The sequence below is a fragment of the Oncorhynchus gorbuscha genome, linkage group LG12 (genome assembly GCF_021184085.1).
Source record: "Oncorhynchus gorbuscha isolate QuinsamMale2020 ecotype Even-year linkage group LG12, OgorEven_v1.0, whole genome shotgun sequence".
Lineage (NCBI taxonomy): Eukaryota > Metazoa > Chordata > Actinopteri > Salmoniformes > Salmonidae > Oncorhynchus > Oncorhynchus gorbuscha.
In genome coordinates, this window is record NC_060184.1 from 63,877,948 (window position 1) to 63,898,213 (window position 20,266).

The 20,266-nt window shown below is 43.3% G+C and overlaps 1 protein-coding gene across 1 annotated transcript in view; it reads right to left on the reverse strand.

Moving 5' to 3' along the window:
* The window catches only part of LOC123991226 (chondrolectin-like), a 19,637-nt gene extending 730 nt beyond the window's left edge, over positions 1-18,907 (reverse strand). Inside the window, exons 1-8 of the mRNA XM_046292596.1 lie at positions 18,494-18,907; positions 10,101-10,276; positions 9,611-9,804; positions 9,350-9,507; positions 9,026-9,076; positions 8,808-8,894; positions 8,543-8,639; positions 1-112 (exon numbers count right to left, since the gene is read on the reverse strand). The exon at positions 1-112 is cut by the window's left edge and continues 730 nt beyond it. Coding sequence (XP_046148552.1) covers positions 28-112; positions 8,543-8,639; positions 8,808-8,894; positions 9,026-9,076; positions 9,350-9,507; positions 9,611-9,804; positions 10,101-10,276; positions 18,494-18,593 — 948 coding nt within the window. The 5' untranslated portion in view covers positions 18,594-18,907 and the 3' untranslated portion in view covers positions 1-27. The remainder of the gene's footprint in view (positions 113-8,542; positions 8,640-8,807; positions 8,895-9,025; positions 9,077-9,349; positions 9,508-9,610; positions 9,805-10,100; positions 10,277-18,493) is intronic.
* Between the last annotated feature and the right edge of the window lie 1,359 nt (positions 18,908-20,266).

Below are 20,266 nucleotides of genomic sequence, written 5' to 3' on the forward strand. Positions count from 1 at the left end.
TATCTTGTTTGCGATGTAACCTGCCATTCATACTTCCATGCTGTCTGTCTTGGGTGTCTTGGAGATCCAGAGCGTTGATTGGTGGTTAACACTGGTTTTGGTCCGTGGTTTGCTTTATGAAATAAAAACAATGGAAACAGAATGAACAATTAGTAGAACAAAACTAAATTAGAAAAGTAGAACCACAGATGAATCGTAAAACAAAACTGTGTGTATGTGGGTGTGATTGTGTGTGTTAAACACGAGAGCTGTTGCTCACAAAAACTATTCTGTGCCAGCCATACCCAGCGATAAAACTCTGGGTCCTTGCCTACTCATAACTCCTCATAACTCAGATTTCCTCAGATCGCGTTTGTCGTGTAAGTTCAAGTGTGTCGCCTGTTGTAAAGGAGAGACCTCGCACGTGCTAGGGTCATGGCTAGAAGGGCCATGACCCTAGCGCAAATCAGATTAACATCAGATTTGACTTTTTGTAGCAGGTTAGAAATATTTACGGAGCAGGTTAGAATAATTAACCAAGCAGGTTAGGATAATTAACATAGCAGGTTAGGAAAATTAATGTAGCAGGTTAGGAGAATTAATGTAGCAGGTTAGGAGATTTAATGTAGCAGGTTAGGAGAATTAACGTAGCAGGTTAGGAGAATTAACGTAGCAGGTTAGGAGAATTAACGTAGCTGGTTAGGAGAATTAAGGTAGCAGATTAGGAGAATTAACGTAGCAGGTTAGGAGAATTAACGTAGCAGGTTAGAAGAATTAACGTAGCTGGTTAGGAGAATTAACGTAGCAGGTTAGGGGAATTAGGTTAAATGCAAAACATTTCAACGTTTGACTTGATCCCTTCTAGCCGCGTTAGGGCTTTGGGAGCGTTTCAGGAATAATTTTACGGCGGCGGGCAGGAGTCAGAGGCGTGATTAACTGGTCTCTGTCTGTAGATTCCCTCTCAGTTCCCCAGCTATCGGAAATATGTTAAAAACCAGTGGTGGAAAAAGTACCCAATTGTCATATTTGAGTAAGAGTAAAGATACCTTAAAAGAAAATGACTCAAGTAAAAGTGAAAGTCACCCAGTAAAATACCACTTGAGTAAAATTCTAAAAGTATTTGGTTTAAATATACTTAAGTATCAAATGTAAATGTTATTGCTAAAATATACATAAGTATCAAAAGTAAAAGTATAAATTAATTCAAATTCCTTATATTAAGCAAACCAGACAGCACAATTCTTGTTTTAATTTACGGATAGCCAGAGTCACACTCCAACACTCAGACATTAATTTACAAATGAAGAATTGTGTTTTTTTTTTTTTTTTTTTGCATTTTCCTATTAAGAACATTCAAAACAAAAGTGAAAGGATATTAGACAACGATAGGACAGAGTGACAGTAACAGACGAACGTAACAAAAATAAATTATAATTATAGTTATATAAACAAACATACAATAATAAAATATAATTTAAAAAATGTTAAAAAATTTAAAAATAAAAATAAAATAACGAGACATTGGATCACCTGCCGTAGGCTACATGATATACATTACGTGTGAAACATTATGTGAGGATTATATATAGATTCAATCAATAAGATGTGGGGGGAGATTTTCTATATAGTCAATAAAAGGTTGCCAAATTCTGTAAAATGTCTTTAACTTATTCCTCAAGCAGTAAGTGATTTTCTCCAAAGGGATACAACTATTAACTTCCGAAAGCCACATTGCAACTGGCAGGGAGGAATCCAATTTCCATTTCAAGGCAATACATTTCTTGGCAATCGCTAGCAATATTTCTGTTAGCTTTATAGTATGGCTTTGCCTAAGATTGGTGTTAGTAAAGTTACCCAGTAGACAGACCTCCGGGTCTAAAGGGAATTTAACCCTGTGAATTGAGGATATGGTATCGCATACCCCCTGCCAGAAACCGTGTAGTTTTGAACACTGCCAAGTGGAATGGAGGAATGTTCCTTCATCTGAGCCACATCTAAAACATAGGGAGGAGATATCTGGGTTGAACCTGTGCAGTCTAGATGGGGTGATATAGAGCTGATGGAGGAAATTAAACTGGATCAGTCTGTATCTGGAGTTCAATGTGGATGTAACCCCATCCCTGCACAGGTCACTCCATAGATCCTCATCAAGATCAATACCCAGATCTCTCTCCCATCTAAGTCAGGGTTTATCTAGCCCAGGCAGTGTTAGTCCTGACAGAAGAGCATTGTAAACACGGGAAATGGTCTTGAACAGTGGTTGGTCTGCGTGTCAGAGTTGTTCAATAGGTGACATCTTAGGTAGGTTCCATTGTCCCTTGAGAGTCACCCTAATAAAGTTTCGTAGTTGTAGGTAGCTAAAGAAGTCCCTGTTAGGCAAGTGGTATTTCTGTTTCAGCTGTTCAAAAGACATAAGAACTCCCTTCCCGTAACAATGTTCCAGAAGAGTGATCCCCTTATCAGACCATGGTCTAAAGTTACTATTCTGGAAAAACATAGGGATCAATCTATTGTTCCATAAAGGGGTTTTAGGGGAAAGGAATCCCCCTCGTCCGAACAGCTCATGCAGTTTGCACCATGCCAGGACAGAATGTATGATTAAAGGGTTGTCTGTGATGGTTTTTATAGATTTTCTGTCCCATTTGTAAAACAAATCTGCCCCAGTGTCATCATTTACCTCAAGCTTTTCAATGTTCAACCATGAGGGAGAGGGACCATTGTCAAACCTCTGAGCCAGAAACCTAGACTGTGCAGCCCAGTAGTACATTCTAAAATTGGGGAGGTTTAAGCCCCCTTGACTGTAATCAAGGGTCAGTTTATCCAGGCCAACCCTAGGGGTTTTGCCGTGCCAGATAAACCATCTGGTCAGCTTCTCGAGAGAGGGAAAAAATGCTGCGGGAACAGGGATAGGGAGAGATTGAAACAGATATAGAAACCTGGGCAGGACATTCATTTTAATTACATTGATTCTACCCAGTAGAGTGAGAGGTAAGTCCATCCATTTACAAAGGTCAACCTCCACCTTTTGCAACAAACTGGCCAGATTGAGTTTATAGAGGTTGTTCAGATTTCCATCCACCATTATGCCCAAATATGTGAAGCCCATAGGCGACCATCTAAAAGGTAACTTGTGCTTGATGGTATGATGGTCAAAGACAGACAACGGTAAGATTTCGCTTTTATCAAGATTGACCTTATATCCAGAGAAAGAACTATAACACTGTAGTAGGATCTGCAAGTGAGAGAGGGAGTGTTCTGGGTTTGTTAGGAATAAGATAAGGTTGTCCGCAAAGAGTGATAATTTATGGGTATGGGGGCCCACCTCAAAGCCATGTATGTCAGGGCACGTTCTAATAGCCTCAGCCAACGGTTCAATGGCGAGGGCAAAGAGGTGGGGGCTAATTGGGCAACCTTGTCTGTTCCCCCTATAAAGAGGGAAAGAGGAGGAAGTAATCCCATTGGTAGCAATCCTAGCTTTAGGAGATTTGTAGAGTGATTTTATCAAATTTACAAACACGGTACCTAAACCCAAACTTTTCCAAGACGCGAAAGAGGTATGGCCATTCAACCCTATCAAAGGCCTTTTCAGCGTCGAGGGAGACTGCGACACCAGGTATTTTGTTTTTGTTAGCAAGGTGAATTATATCAAAGAACCTTCTGAGATTATTGGAGGACAATCTATTAATTATGAAGCCAGTCTGATCTGGGTTGACCAACAGGGGAAGACATGACTCCAGTCTCTTAGATAGCATCTTGGTGACCAGTTTACAATCTGTGTTAAGGAGAGAGATTGGTCTATAGGAGGCGCTCGCTGTCTTCCCCTGACAGGCATGGGAGGTTGAGAGAGGAGAGAAAGGAGTCTATCTCTGATAGATCATCGCTTGATTGGGAAGTGTAGAGGTCTTCATAGTATTATTAATTTCAGTAGGGTCGAAAGATATCTCTTTAGTGAGAGTTTCTATGGCATTAATTGTCCTCTTACTTTCCTCTGCTTTCAGTTGCCATGCCATAACGCTGTTTTGATTTAGCAATGGCCCTCTCAGCTTGATATGTGTTCAGAATATTATATTTAAGTTTTTTATTTACCAAAAGCCTGTATAGATCTTTAGTCGGGCCTCTTTGGTAGGTTTTCTCTAGATCGGAGATTTCAGATTCAAGAGCACTCAGTTCCGCACCGTGTTTTATCTTCAGCCCTTTAGTATAGGAAATAATCTGTCCCCTCAGGTAGGCCTTCAATGTGTCCCAAAGAATGAAGCTGTCAGGAGCAGAGGGTTTGTTTGTCAAAGTAAAAATATTGATCTGCTCTTTGATGAATGCACAAAATTCAGGTTTCTTTAGAAGTGTAGAATGTAGTCTCCATCTATATGCTCCATTTACCTTGGTAGGAATGGAGATTGATAATACCAGAGGAGAATGGTCACTAAGCAATCTGGGGAGATACTCGACATCTAACACTCTATGAAACAGTTGTGTCGAAAGTAAAAAGTTATCTATGCGTGTGTGTGTCTTGTGTGGGTGTGAATAAAAAGAGTAGTCCCTATCCTGTGGGTGCAACTGTCTCCAGACGTCTAGTAAATTGAGATCTTTCATGAATGACATGGTGAGCTTGCTGGCTTTGGTAAGAAGGGGGTTTATCAGAAGACCTATCAAGAACTGTATCTAAGCAAAAATTAAAATCTCCTCCAACCAGTAGCCATCCTGGTGGTGCTTGAGCAACCTGAAGGAAGACATTCTGAATAAACATATGGTCATCGAAGTTAGGAGCATAAATATTCAATAGGGTCCAAGACTCTGAAAACATATGCCCCTGCACCAAAACAAACCTGCCAGAGGGATCAGAGATGGTGTTGTTGACGCAGAAGGGGATGTGTCTACTTATCAAAATTGCAGTTCCTCTTGCTTTGGAGTTAAAAGAGGATGCAAAAACTTGTCCTACCCATTCCCTCTTCAATTTCTTGTCTTCACTGCCTGTAAGATGTGTTTCTTGTAAAAACACAATGTCAGCCTTTGATTTCTTAAGGTATGTATAGACTCTTTTCCTTTTAATCAGGCTGTTAAGACCTTTTACGTTGAATGTGACATATTTTAGTGGATTAAGCATAGGTTGGGTTTCAAATATGTAACTGAATAGAAATCTATCATATGCAGATAATTAGGAAATGTTTAAACTTTGGTTTGAGCACAAAAGTGACCTGTGTGTCTCTTTAGGGAGGAAACAATAAACATAGAAAAAAGGAAGAAGAAAAAAATACTAAAAATCCCACCCACCCCGATTGTCAGACTAGAACAACAGTCCCAACAATCAAACATGAATACACTTGTAGAGATACGTTGCTGCTCGCTTTCCATCTTGCTCTTACTAGCTAAACCTTGGCGTAAACTAAAACCTGCGAGCTCTCTAAATTGAAAACAAACGTTGTGAATAGATATTTATGGCTGAATATTTACTGCCCATGGTAAGGGCTGCTTGAGTCTCTTTACAAAAGATTAACATAAATGAGGGGGAAAGCAGTGGGCATAAACCCACGTATTGCTTCGCCCAGTAGATATGGACTAAACCAAAATATACTCTCCTGTAAATGTAATAGAACTCACCCCGGGAAGATACGGTTAGTTGAAAATGTACAAATCAATTAAAGTGACCGGGAGATACCAGCAGTTCAATCCGGATAAGAGAAAACAAACGAACTGCATTTTATCCCCTAGAGAGACCGTCCTGGCTCAGACTCAAACGTTGCTCAGTTCTTTGAGAAAAGTGTGCACTTATCCCGGTGTGTTGAAGAGATGGCTTCGGCCTTTGTACTGAACTTTCATCCGCGCAGGGTGGATGAGGTAGCCGGTGATGTTCTTCTCCTTCAGTGCTTTGGCGGCAGGTCTGAACTGCTTGCGGCGTCTGGCGAGTTCCGCGCTCATATCCGGGAAAAGGCTGACCCTCTTCCCATCGATGGCGATGTCCCCTTTGGCTCTTGCGAGTTGCAGTATCTTCTCTCTGTCTTGGAAACGGAAGAACCTGATCAGGACGGCTCGTGGGGGCTCATCTGGCCGGGGTTTCGGCGCTGATGTTCTGTGGGCGCGTTCGATTTCCAGCGGCTTGGTGAAGTTGGTTATGCCTAGGACCTCCGGGATCCATTGAGTGAAGAAACGGACCGGGTCACGGCCCTCGCTGTCCTCTTTCAATCCCACCACACGGATATTACTACGTCTACTCTGGTTCTCCATCTGATCTACGTTGTTTTTGAGGTAGGCATTGTCCTTTTGCAGTTGTGTCAAGACCTGGTCATGTCTAGCGATGGTATCTTCAACTGTGCTAATACGCAGCTCTGCCTCAGTCGTTCTCAAAAGGAGATCATTCATGGAGGATTTCAGGTCGTCAATGGAAGAATGGAGTTCAGCTGATTTCTTATCGATTTTCAGAGAAAGACCTCCGTTACCATCCTGAATTTCCCGGAGGAGAGTAGCCAGCATGTCGGCAGGCTCGCAAGAGGCTGCTGAGAGCAACAGTCTGGAACTGTCATCTGAGTTATGAGGGATAATGCTAATCTTGCTAGCTGTAGCGTTATCGTTATCTTGGGAATCAACAACGTTTTGGTCGTCCTTCTTGCCTCTCGGTCGGAGGTCCATGGCTCTTTGGGAAGGTAAGTACTTGACAATTTATCAGCCAATGTTAGAATATTGTTTCAACGTTGTTATTTAGGTAAAAATAGAATAACTATGAAGAGCTCGGTTTGTCAACGTCTGCTCAGCTCCGCGGCATCACGTGTCCCCGTAGCAAAGTTTAATATCAGCTGTATACATGCCCCGTAAAATGAGCCATTTTCAAAGAATTGCCATTTTGACCACTATATTTCCTCTGAGAGTTTCCTTTCCCATCAGTGAGACTGCGCCGCTACGATCCTTCATCAATCACTCTCCCTAGTCACCCTCTGCCGAAGAATTGTGTTTAATGAGCGTTTGTGTTTAATGAGTCCGCCAGATCAGTGGCAGTAGGGATGACCAAGGAAGTTCTCTTGATAAGTGTGCGAATTAGACAATTGTCCTGTCCTTCTAAGCATTCAAAATCTAACAAGTACTTTTGGGTGTAAAAAAAATAAAACATTTGGATGTAGTGAAGTAAAAAATAAAGTTGGCAAAAATATTGTTATGCAGGTGAGTGAGGACCCAAAAGCGACTTAACAGAAACTGAGTTTATTAAAGTCCAAACAGAGAAAACATAATCCTCAATCCTTTACAGGAAATGTCCAAACAGGGAAAACATAAATCCTCTTTAGTTGTTGAGGAGAATTGCAGGATAAGCGGCAACAGACTGCAGGTCCCTTCGGGTAGGCGCGGGCCGTAGCGGACAGAGACACCTGCTCACATGCAGCATCTGATGAAAAGGCAAAACACGACAGGACGGAACAAGGACACAGCAAACAAGAATCCGACAAGGACAGAGGCAGAAACCGAGAGAGAAATAGAGACCTAATCAGAGGGCAAAATAGGGGACAGGTGTGAGAGAGTAAACGAGGTCGTTAGGAGAATGAGGAACAGCTGGGAGCAGGAACGGAACGATAGAGAGAGAGAGGGATAGAGAGAGAGAAAGAAACCTAATAAGACCAGCAGGGGGAAACGAAGAGAAGAGAAAGCACAGGGACAAGACATGACAATACATGACAATACATGACAAATATAAATAGTAAAGTACAGATACCCCCAAAAATGACTGAAGTAGTTCTTTCAAGTACTTTTACTTCAAGTACTTTACACCACTTTTAAATACACATCAAATCAGACGGACAGCGATACTAAACTGGACAAATAATAAAAAACGAAGTTGCTGCCCAATCAAGGCAGAGGAGAGCTGGGAGTGTCTATATAGGAGATGTAAAGTCACAGTAGCGGAGTAGGGAGGTTGGTTGGCATTATACAATGTGCTGGAGTTGCACTTTGGTTATTGTAGGAACACCATCGACTGGCCCAGCTATCGACCCAGAAATCATAGACTTTGTTACCCTATCTGTTGCCAGAGTAGGGTAACACACACACACACACACACAGACATCGCCGACACACAATCACAATAATAATTAATGACAGAGGGCTGAGCCAGTGGCCAGGGCTGTTATGCTAAATTACTCTTTGCTAACAAGGCGTCCTTGTGTTATGCCAGTGATTATGACTGAGTAAGCACTGTTCTTACCAAACAATTACAGCCCAGACCCATCCATCACAGCACAGGGACGGGGGGACTGGACCCATCCATTAGTGGATGAACAGGGGGGGGGGGGGTGGGTACGGTTCAGAGATTGAGCTGTTTCTCTGATTAATTTTGAGTATGCCAATTCAAGGAATTTAAAAAAGAGAGTTGATGGGAGTGTAAGTGTGATTGAAAATGAGAGAAAGAGGAGTATACAGTATAAGAGAATATTATACGATTGGTTTGTATGAGGATCATAGATTGATATTTTAGTGAAGTTGTTATCAGTAAGGCAATACTGGGGACTCCGGGGACTTAGTGTGTTTAGTTGTGTTGTACCATAGGGAGTTGTAGTTTTTGTTGTTGCAGTGGTATGTCGTGTCTCACCTCTTACTAAACATCTGGAAACAGCAAGTCCCAGAAGCCACCAGGATGAGCAGCAGCAGAGGGATGGTGGGGATGATTACATAAACCAGCAGCATACCTGCAGAAGGAGGAAAGAGCAGAGATGGAGCTCCAGAGAGGCTATTTCAGTAATTACACTCTAAACACTGTCTTACATTCCATATCATCGCTACACCACGTATCACTTTCTGGTGTCCTGCCATACCATTTAATTGTCTCAACTCCCTGTCTCACCTCCACCTCTCACCTGAGGATCCAGCTATGACTACGTGTGGGGCGTCGTCCTCACTTGGTCCGGATTGTTTGACCTCATCTGCCTGCACCACCGCCACATCTGGGACGGACACACAAAGATACTAAATCAAAAAGAGATATACTAACTGATACCCTTATGCAGTCAACCATGCTGACCTCCAGGAGTGGGGCTGATGTGGCCAGGCTATGCCCCAGTGTGTGCCTCCTCACCTGGGTCACGAGCTCCAGGCCTGTCCCCCTGCTCCTTCCCCAGACGGCTCTCTGGATCAACATCAGAATCAGAAAAAAATGTATTAAACAAAACTGATATGCATTTCTGTTAGTGTAATGTTTTACCAGGCTAAAGCACAATTGGATCACAATTGGATATCACAAAATTGGTAGAAATAAATAAATACATAATAATAATAATTCAAAAAAATATATATAACAACCTTTTAAAAGGGAAACGTATAGAACACTCCACAAAACACACAGTACCTGTGTGATGCTGCGTACCTGTGTGATGTTGTGTACCTGTGTGATGCTGCGTACCTGGTTCGTACTTGCAGATGAAGTTGTGCTTCATGTTGCACCTGTCATCATTCCACTGGTACATGTAGGCCCCGCCCAGCCCGTGGAGCGCTGTAGGCTGGTGGTACATCACTACACACGCCTCCCCTCCGCACGACGGCTCGTCAAAATACCAGTTCCTAACACACACAATCACACACAATAATACACATATTCAAATTAAAACACAGACATACACAAAAGCCTCACCAAAGTAACAGTTGCTGTGTGAAACATACACACCTGAATTGGGACACACTCCCATCGGTCCAGAGGTAGAGGTCAGGACAGGAGGCGAAGCCGCCGTTTTCCTGTGTGTGTTCTCCTTCTGTCCTCATCAACCCAATCCAGAAATCACCGTCTGCTATTCCTCCATTACCGGTACCTGCTCCTTCCCCCGTTTCTGTCCCTACTCCTGTTGAGGAGGTCCGAAGCTCCTGTAAGAAATAATATATATATTGTAACTATATTATAAGTAAATAAGAAATTTATTAACAAGTTCATGATTGGAGCACTTTGAGGAGATGTTTTTGGTGTTGTTGTTTGTACTGTCACACACACTAGTGCAAACGCAAACGCACACACACACACACACACACGCACACACACACGCACACGCACACGCACACACACACACACACACACACACACACACACACACACACACACACACACACACACACACACACACACACACACACACACACACACACACACACACACACACACTGACCTGTAGCAGGTGTTCTATGTGTCTCTGCTCCGCAGCGCTCTCTACACTCAGCAATGACCCTCCGTCCATCTCACATGCCTTTCTGGCCTCGCTGAATGCAATCCGGCTGGTCATTTCCCGGAAGTAGGCGATCTTATAGCATGGATGCTCCTCCCCTCCCTGACACACCGTCTGACCTGGAGGCAAAATCTATCCACTGATTGCATGTAGGGCTCACACAATTACCTTCTAACCATGTAACCGACGGTTATGGATGAAGATCAGAATGCCCCCCCGCATCAGCAGCACACATAGAAATAGAATGAGTAGAAGGGTCTTGGAACCTCTGGCTAATTGACTGGTAAAATCATGGGTACACTCAAAATTGCTGCCTGGTATTGTGATGCAAAAATGTTCATGGGAATGTTATAGGGCTGTGGCGGTCATGGAACTTTGTTATCCGGTGATTGTCAAGCAAATAACTGCCGGTCTCAAGGTAATTGACATAAATACCTTTGGCATCTCCTTACTTCCATGCCTACAAGCCTACAAGCCACTGATGCAGACCTTTGGAACATCTACATTTTTTAAAAGTATAATAAATCCATTTATTATATGGAAAAAGGTTGCATGAAAGGCATGAGCTTTGCTTTGTTTTTTTTGTGCAGCCTGTACACCCTTCAACAGTCTATCATTCACATTTAGACAAACACTTGATAATGCCTTGAATTTCCCGGCGGCATCCCCTTTGCTTGGCCATAATGCCCCCTAAAAATATATATGCCTTTTGCGGCCAGTGGCCATTGTGCCCTTGGGCCAAATCTAATAATTATAATTCCCTTCTCCCGGCTGTGTGCTCTGAAGCAGCTCTCACTCACATGGCTGTCTGACATATCTAAATTCTTATTAGCCAATGCCCATCACATGATAGGGTCCTTCTCACGGGCTACAAGTGAAGACGCACATGTGTGCGTTTTTGGCCAATTCCGAGGCGCATATTGAAGATATTGTCCACATTTCCTTTGTCAGCCAACAAGATGAGTAGGCCTAACAGACAGCAAAAGCACTAGCCTATGTCAATCTACTATCCACCGTAGTACAAAGAGTTGACCTATTCTATTCTGTGCGAGAAATACAGTGCCTTGCGAAAGTATTCGCCCCCCTTGAACTTTGCGACCTTTTGCCACATTTCAGGCTTCAAACATAAAGATATAAAACTGTATTTATTTGTGAAGATTCAACAACAAGTGGGACACAATCATGAAGTGGAACGACATTTATTGGATATTTCAAACTTTTTTAACAAATCAAAAACTGAAAAATTGGGCGTGCAAAATTAAATTATGTTTGAAGCCTGAAATGTGGCAAAAGGTCGCAAAGTTCAAGGGGGCTGAATACTTTCGCAAGGCACTGTAAATATTCCAAGCATAGTCTGGGACAGTTGAGGGATGGGATAGATCCCAAATTTATACAATCACTAGCATCAAAAAAAAACATTTTAAAAGCAATGAGGCTGAGGCAACGAATCAGAACTATTAGCTTAAAATGTTCATAAACTATGAGGCTATTTCTTCACATTATAAGTGCAGCAATGCGCATACAGGAAAGCTCAAATGTTCCAAAATGCAATCCATTAGCGGGAAAACACAAATCTCAAAAGTGGAGCCCAGGCTCTGTCGCAGCCGGCCGCGACCGGGAGGTCCATGGGGCGACGCAAAATTGGCCTAGCGTCGTCAAGGGTTAGGGAGGGTTTGGTCGGTAGGGATATCCTTGTCTCATTGCGCACTAGCGTCTCCTGTGGCAGGCCGGGCGCAGTGCACGCTGACCAGTTCGCCAGGTGTACGGTGTTTCCTCCGACACATTGGTGCGGCTGGCTTCCGGATTGGATGCACACGGTGTTAAGAAGCAGTGCGGCTTGGTTGGGTTGTGTTTTGGAGGACGCATGACTCTCGACCTTCGTCTCTCCCGAGCCCGTACGGGAGTTGTAGCGATGAGACAAGACAGTAACTACTAACAATTGGATGCCACGAAATTGGGGAGAAAAAGGGGGTAAAACATTTTAAATACACAAACAAAACATATAGGCCTATGGGCTGAGGTGTGCGACTATGATTTGAAAAAGTCGGGGGGGGGTAATGCACTGTTTTTTGCCTTACTGCACACAAACTGGGCATCATTCACAAGTGATAGGCTAATATTGTCACCCATCAGACTATTCTTGTTTTAATATATACTAAATAATATAATATACTATATACACATATATTAAATAATATATGTGTGAAATTAGTTTTGATTTAGAATGGACCATTATTATGCACCTGTGTCAAAACGGGGAAAAATACATGGCATCTAGGCATTTAAATGGTGAATGGAGGATGCTTTTTCCGTGGTTTATTTTCATTTCAGCCAGGTATATGCCAGAGTGATTAGAAGGATAATAGAGTGCTGAGTACCAGGCAGTTAGCAAGTTTGATAGGCTATAAAAGACCTTCAGCAGCATCAGAGCTTGGAGAAGCCAAATTACTGTGACTAAACGGTCACATGGAATTTGACTGCTGTCATGACTCATGACCACCAGTGTGGTGGTAATACTGTCACCGCAACAGCCCTAGAATGTTTATTCAGATGATGTTAACGTATGTGGCACAGGCCACGGAATGTATTTTTTGTAATGCAACTTGAGTTGAATCAACAAATCAAATCAAATCTAAATTTATTTGTCACATACACATGGTTAGCAGATGTTAATGCGAGTGTAGCGAAATGCTTGTGCTTCTAGTTCCGACAATGCAGTAATAACCAACAAGTAATCTAACTAACAATTCCAAACTACTGTCTTATACACAGTGTAAGGGGATAAAGAATATGTACATAAGGATATATGAATGAGTGATGGTACAGAGCAGCATAGGCAAGATACAGTAGATGGTATTGAGTACAGTATATACATATGAGATGAGTATGTAAACAAAGTGGCATAGTTAAAGTGGCTAGTGATACATGTATTACATAAGGATGCAGTCGATGATATAGAGTACAGTATATACGTATGCATATGAGATGAATAATGTAGGTTAAGTAACATTATATAAGGTAGCATTGTTTAAAGTGGCTAGTGATATATTTACATCATTTCCCATCAATTCCCATTATTAAAGTGGCTGGAGTTGAGTCAGTGTCAGTGTCAGTGTGTTGGCAGCAGCCACTCAATGTTAGTGGTGGCTGTTTAACAGTCTGATGGCCTTGAGATAGAAGCTGTTTTTCAATCTCTCGGTCCCAGCTTTGATGCACCTGTACTGACCTCGCCTTCTGGATGATAGCGGGGTGAACAGGCAGTGGCTCGGGTGGTTGATGTCCTTGATGATCTTTATGGCCTTCCTGTAACATCGGTTGGTGTAGGTGTCCTGGAGGGCAGGTAGTTTGCCCACTGTGATGCGTTGTGCAGACCTCACTACCCTCTGGAGAGCCTTATGGTTGAGGGCGGAGCCGTTGCCGTACCAGGCGGTGATACAGCCCGCCAGGATGCTCTCGATTGTGCATCTGTAGAGGTTTGTGAGTGCTTTTGGTGACAAGCCAAATTTCTTCAGCCTCCTGAGGTTGAAGAGGCGCTGCTGCGCCTTCTTCACGATGCTGTCTGTGTGAGTGGACCAATTCAGTTTGTCTGTGATGTGTATACCGAGGAACTTAAAACTTGTTACCCTCTCCACTACTGTTCCATCGATGTGGATAGGGGGGGTGTTCCCTCTGCTGTTTCCTGAAGTCCACAATCATCTCCTTAGTTTTGTTGACGTTGAGTGTGAGGTTATTTTCCTGACACCACACTCCGAGGGCCCTCACCTCCTCCCTGTAGGCCGTCTCGTCGTTGTTGGTAATCAAGCCTACCACTGTTGTGTCGTCCGCAAACTTGATGATTGAGTTGGAGGCGTGCGTGGCCACGCAGTCGTGGGTGAACAGGGAGTACAGGAGAGGGCTCAGAACGCACCCTTGTGGGGCCCCAGTGTTGAGGATCAGCGGGGAGGAGATGTTGTTGCCTACCCTCACCACCTGGGGGGCGGCCCGTCAGGAAGTCCAGTACCCAGTTGCACAGGGCGGGGTCGAGACCCAGGGTCTCGAGCTTGATGACGAGCTTGGAGGGTACTATGGTGTTGAATGCCGAGCTGTAGCCGATGAACAGCATTCTCACATAGGTATTCCTCTTGTCCAGATGGGTTAGGGCAGTGTGCAGTGTGGTTGAGATTGCATCGTCTATGGACCTATTTGGGCGGTAAGCAAATTGGAGTGGGTCTAGGGTGTCAGGTAGGGTGGAGGTGATATGGTCCTTGACTAGTCTCTCAAAGCACTTCATGATGACGGAAGTGAGTGCTACGGGGCGGTAGTCGTTTAGCTCAGTTACCTTAGCTTTCTTGGGAACAGGAACAATGGTGGCCCTGTTCCCAAGAAAGCTAAGGTCACAGCACATATTGATGGGTACACTTCCTGCTTTTTCTTCCTGCTTTGACTTCCTACTCTGCTCAATGCAATGGCCACCAGTCCACTCACTATGCTATCACTGACTCGAATGGGGACGCCCGTTCCGTTCCTTCTATTCCTATGGCAGCACATGCAGTCAGGAGTTGGAGGAGAGCCGAAAATGTGCGTCTTCAAAAAAGAAGTATATTCAAACAATTATTTCAGTGACCGCGGTCACTTGGCTGGCCAATTACCGTCATACTAAATTCCATCACCGTCACAGCCCTAATTGTAAGTAGACAATTTACATAAGGATGATTAATTAATCAATGAACAATTATGTCAAATCTATCTGTGTCAGTTGTATGCAATAGGAGTCAATTTATCTACCGTATGCCGGTAATCTAATGTGGACAGACTACGTAACATATATGGTAGTAATTTACGTGAGATTTTCAGTTCAGTATGCCAGTAATACAGCCAATGCCATCAAGTAATGATTCCACCACCGTTTCAAAATCAAGTTACTTCCTTGAACTCTCTTCTCATTCCTGTGGCCGTGGCTGTGTTTGTCTTTTCCTCCCTCCATCTATCTGACAAACCATCCATCATCTAATCAGTGATCAGTAAATCCACCATACTACTGTATCTACACCCAATCAGCCCCTCCGCCGGTCAGTACATCCATCAACCAGTCCACAAATCAACCAACCCACCTGTCAATCAACCACCTCACCAAACAACTGATTTATCAATCTATAAATCAGTTCATATTAGTGATAACTACACCTCAGTGACTCTCTGTTGATCTTAAGAAGTGGTTTGAAGGTCTTCAGTGAATGCAAACATCTCCATTGAACTTATCAGTTGTACACAATCCCTCAACCCCCTCCCACACACACACCCTTAACGACTCTTGGCTTCCTGCCAAAAGGATGTGGTCATCGCATTCGCATCCTCTCAGTCCCTTAGAATTTACCGTCAAACTTTCCTAGTGTGGTCAATATCCTCTGTCAATCAGGAAGTGACTCTAGCTAACTGACTGTAGTAACAGGGCTGCTGATCACACTGTAGGCTGGAGGCCCACTTCTAGAACAGCCTTGTTTACCGCTCACAAACAGACTTTTACTGGATGTGTTCACACACTGATATTACATTTACAGTAAGCAGCAGTCAGGCTGTACTGTACTCATACACAAACACAGAGTAGACACACCCACAAACACAGAGTAGACACGTGTACTTTCACAAGTATGCACACACACAGGTACACACATACACACAAATATAATCTCACACATGCAGCACACAATATCCAGCATTATAAAGCTGTGCTCCAAGATTCTGGACTGACTCATAAAAACCATGTGTGTGTGTGTGTGTGTGTGTGTGTGTGTGTGTGTGTGTGTGTGTGTGTGTGTGTGTGTGTGTGTGTGTGTGTGTGTGTGTGTGTGTGTGTGTGTGTGTGTGTGTGTGTGTGTGTGTGTGTGTGTGTGTGTGTGTGTGTGTGTGTGTGTGTGTGTGTGTGTGTGTGTGTGTGTGTGTGTGTGTGTATGTGTGTGTGTGTGTGTGTGTGTGTGTGTGTCATGCATGCATGCGTGCATCAGTGAATAATACCAGTGATTAATACACAGGCAGTTAAAGAGGCCTAATAATAACATTAGCAGTGTGGCCAGGAGGTACTTTAAATGATTGGCTGCCTGGTCTAGATCAGATCTGCACTATCATCACTTTGGAACCCAGTAATGGTACCGGGGCGCACAGACGACCAACAGACTCAGCATTTTCACCTCCTTGCTCTCTTTCTTCCTCTCTTCGTTCATTCCCTCCATCCATCCTGCCTCATCTTCCTGTTCTGATACCTCAAAATTCTTCTTCTCAACCCAAAGCGTCATCGTTTTCCTTTCTCCCTTTTTCTTTCTTCCTCTCTCGCTCTCTCTCCTTTATGCATTTGTTCCCTCTATCCAGCCTCCTTTGCTCTGATTCCTCAGATCCACATTTTCATCAGTTCTTCCCTTTCTTTTCCTCTAACAGCCTCCTCTTCCTTCACCTCCTTCTTCACCTCCTCCTTCACCTCTTCCTTCACCTCCTCCTTCACCCCTTCATTCACCTCCTCCTTCACCTCTTCCTTCACCTCCTCCTTCACATTTTCCTTCACCTCCTCCTTCACCTCCTCCTTCACCCCTCCCTTCACCTCCTCCTTCACCTCTTCCTTCACCTCCTCCTTCACCTCTTCCTTCACCTCCTCCTTCACCTCTTCCTTCACCTCATCCTTCACCTCCTCCTTCACCTCTTCCTTCACCTCCTACTTCACCTTTTCCTTCACCTCCCCCTTCACCTCCTCCTTCACCCCTCCCTTCACCTCCTCCTTCACCTCTTCCTTCACCTCCTCCTTCACCTCTTCCTTCACCTCCTCCTTCACCTCTTTCTTCACCTCATCCTTCACCTCCTCCTTCACCTCTTCCTTCACCTCCTCCTTCACCTCTTCCTTCACCTCCTCCTTCACCTCCTCCTTCACACCCTTCCTTCACCTCCTCCTTCACCTCTTCCTTCACCTCCTCCTTCACCTCTTCCTTCACCTCCTCCTTCACCTCTTCCTTCACCTCCTCCTTCACCTCTTCCTTCACCTCTTCCTTCACCTCCTCCTTCACCTCTTCCTTCACCTCTTCCTTCACCTCGTCCTTCACCTCCTCCTTCACCTCTTACTTCACATCTTCCTTCACCTTCTCCTTCACCTCCTAAGCTCAGTTGTAGCTCAGTTGGTAGAGCATGGTGCTTGTAACGCCAGGGTAGTGGGTTTGATCCCCGGGACCACCCATATGTAGAATGTATGCACACATGACTGTAAGTCGCTTTGGATAAAAGCGTCTGCTAAATGGCATATATTATTATATTATATTACCTCCTCCTTCACCTCTTCCTTCACCTGCCTTCACCTCTTCCTTTACCTGCCTTCACCTCTTCCTCTGTTTCTCTCCTTCATCCCCCATCCCCTTTTCATCCTCTGCACTTTCCCTATCTTGGAACATCGACCCCTCTCTCTCACTGATTCTCCCTCTGTCACTTTGTCTTCTCCCTCCTCTGTGCCACTTTTTCAGTTTATTTAGACTAAATCACATAGTAAGGACATTTTAGGTTAAAGAGGGGCATATCTCACCACTAATGAAATAAAAGGTGTCCACTCTCCCCTCACTCTCTCCATCTGTCATCTATCTGACTATAAGACTCTCTCTCTCTTCGCTCTCTCTCTACAGTATGTAACAGATTTGAATGCAAACATATTAAGTCAGCTGTCTGCCCTATGATACCGATGGCCCTGACACATGTAGAATAGCAGTCTGATGTAAATCACAGATATTCCTACATTTAGTCACAGAGGGAGGGAACAGTAAATAGACTCAATCTTTACAGTCAATAAAACCAATAAATCCAGTTTCCAGGGTAAACAAACTCTAACAGGCTCAAGCACATGCACACATGTGACACACCTCATCATCTGTAACTGTAGCAATACAATAAAAGCTCAACTTAAGCAGTTAACATTTTTGACATGAAGGAATAGAAAACATGATTCCATGTGGAGAAAATGTTTTTTTTGTCTCAGATAACCTAATCGTATAGATTGATTTATATTTTCCAATCCTAACAAAATTCACAAATGTCCATCTAATTTTAATGATGATGATGGTGGTGGTGGTGGTGATGATGATGATGATGATGAGCCATAGGCCTATAACTTAGTCACAAAAGGTAACATGTTACTGGTAGTTTATGGTTGAGATTATTGTTTGATGAGAATGGTTAAGGAATTATTATTTGATCATTCTTATCTTGAAGATAACAGAAATACAACCAATATACAAATGGTATTATTATATAACGCTTATTTGTTTTATACGATCATTGAAAGTAGACCAATATGTGAAAAACTGACCGTAAAAGTTATCACATCATCAACTTACCACTGACAACTCTTGCGCCGTGACCGCTGGAGGCCATGACCATCACTCCGCATAGAACTCTCAGGATATTCTGCTCCGCGCTCTTCTTCGATGGTTTCATACTTGACAGAGAAAAAGAGCTTTGAAATAAAAATGGTATTGTAAAAATAAAAAAGCTCCTTCTCTCACATCAGAGTTCACCGGTCTACTGCCAGTTTGTTGACTGCGACTCTGCTCTCAGTCTCCGCTCTCTGCTGTTGTCATGGTTTCCACCCAAATTTCCGGTTTTTACTTTTCAGTGAGCAAGATGCTCTAATGGGATTCGTACCGGCACCCTCACGCGCTCGAGGACCGGAAAATGCTCTAAGAACGGGGGCTCGCCTCGTGCAGACAGCCCACCAGAGACAGTGAAACAGCGAAAGTGGCTCCCACAGGCGTGTTTATTGATCCCCCTCCCTTTCCTTCTCTCGTTTCTGAGTCCCTCTGCAACTGATCGACCACACACAGCTGTCACCTCGCACCCCACCGACTTTTTAATTAGCCTCGTGACACGTGCCTCGCACCCCTCCCCAATCTATATGTGCGAAATCCATTGATAGCATGCTTGAGATTAGATGGAATATAATTGCATGAACACTTTAAGCAAATGCGTTAAACTATAAAGTAATATTAGGATTAAGCCCCCCCCCCCCTTTGAACTATTAAATCCAATCAAAATAGATGGAAACTATCTCTAAACACCAGAGCCTTGGGAGAGTAATAAAATAAAAACGCATACTAATATGCCAGGCCTGAGACCAGAGCATGCCAGGCCTGAGACCAGAGCATGCCAGGCCTGAGACCAGAGCATGCCAGGCCTGAGACCAGAGCATGCCAGGCCTGAGACCAGAGGTAAATGGGTTGTTCCGTTAAATTAGTGCCTTTTATGTCCCTTTCATTAGAAATTGTGCACCAACATTGCATGAAAATTGTGCACCTGCATATTAAATGAATGATGCTTTAATATAGACCACATGGGTAATTATATAAATCAGATTTGTTTTTATATGAATAAATTCAGCATTTTGACATGTCCCTCAGTCATTCCTGTCACTTCTAGGAAGACTTCAACCCAACGTCTCCAGGTTTACACCATCATTGTAAAGCCCTAGTTATTTTGTTACTTTGACAAAGTCATTTCTGAAGATTACTATTCATTTCATGTGATTAGTGATTCATTTACATGTGTCCTTCATTTTAAGGTGAACTCTGTTAAGGGATTTAATATAGTGAAACTATTGCATGTAAAATATATATTTTTAAAGAAACATTGAACATCTAATAGTCAAGTCATGGTGTAAAAGCAGGTGAGCTGGTTCTACTCTTCTTGACCATTTTCTGGTGTTTTGTGGTGGAGAACTGAGGGGTCAAGCATAACACACCAACCCTGTTACCCATACATAGACTGATTAGAAATGTTTTAGCAATAAAACCTTTTTGGTGACACTTGCATTCAACTGCCACTCCCTGTTGCGCACAACAAGCTTCCATTCCCTCTGTCACAAGGTGATTTATGGCTGATTTAACAAGAAATCATCAACCCTGTTACAGTCAACTCTGTTACTTTATTTGGCTCTTAATAGGAACTTACTATAATTTTTCATTTTTTATTGATAACCTTGAGATGGGAAACATGTTTTTATTACGTTAAACGTGCTCTTTATGACAATGTTAAAATTGGGTGAAATCTAAAAAATGTTGGGACCAAGTCACACTTCTTAAAAGGCATCAAATTGGTAGAACGACCCAAATATC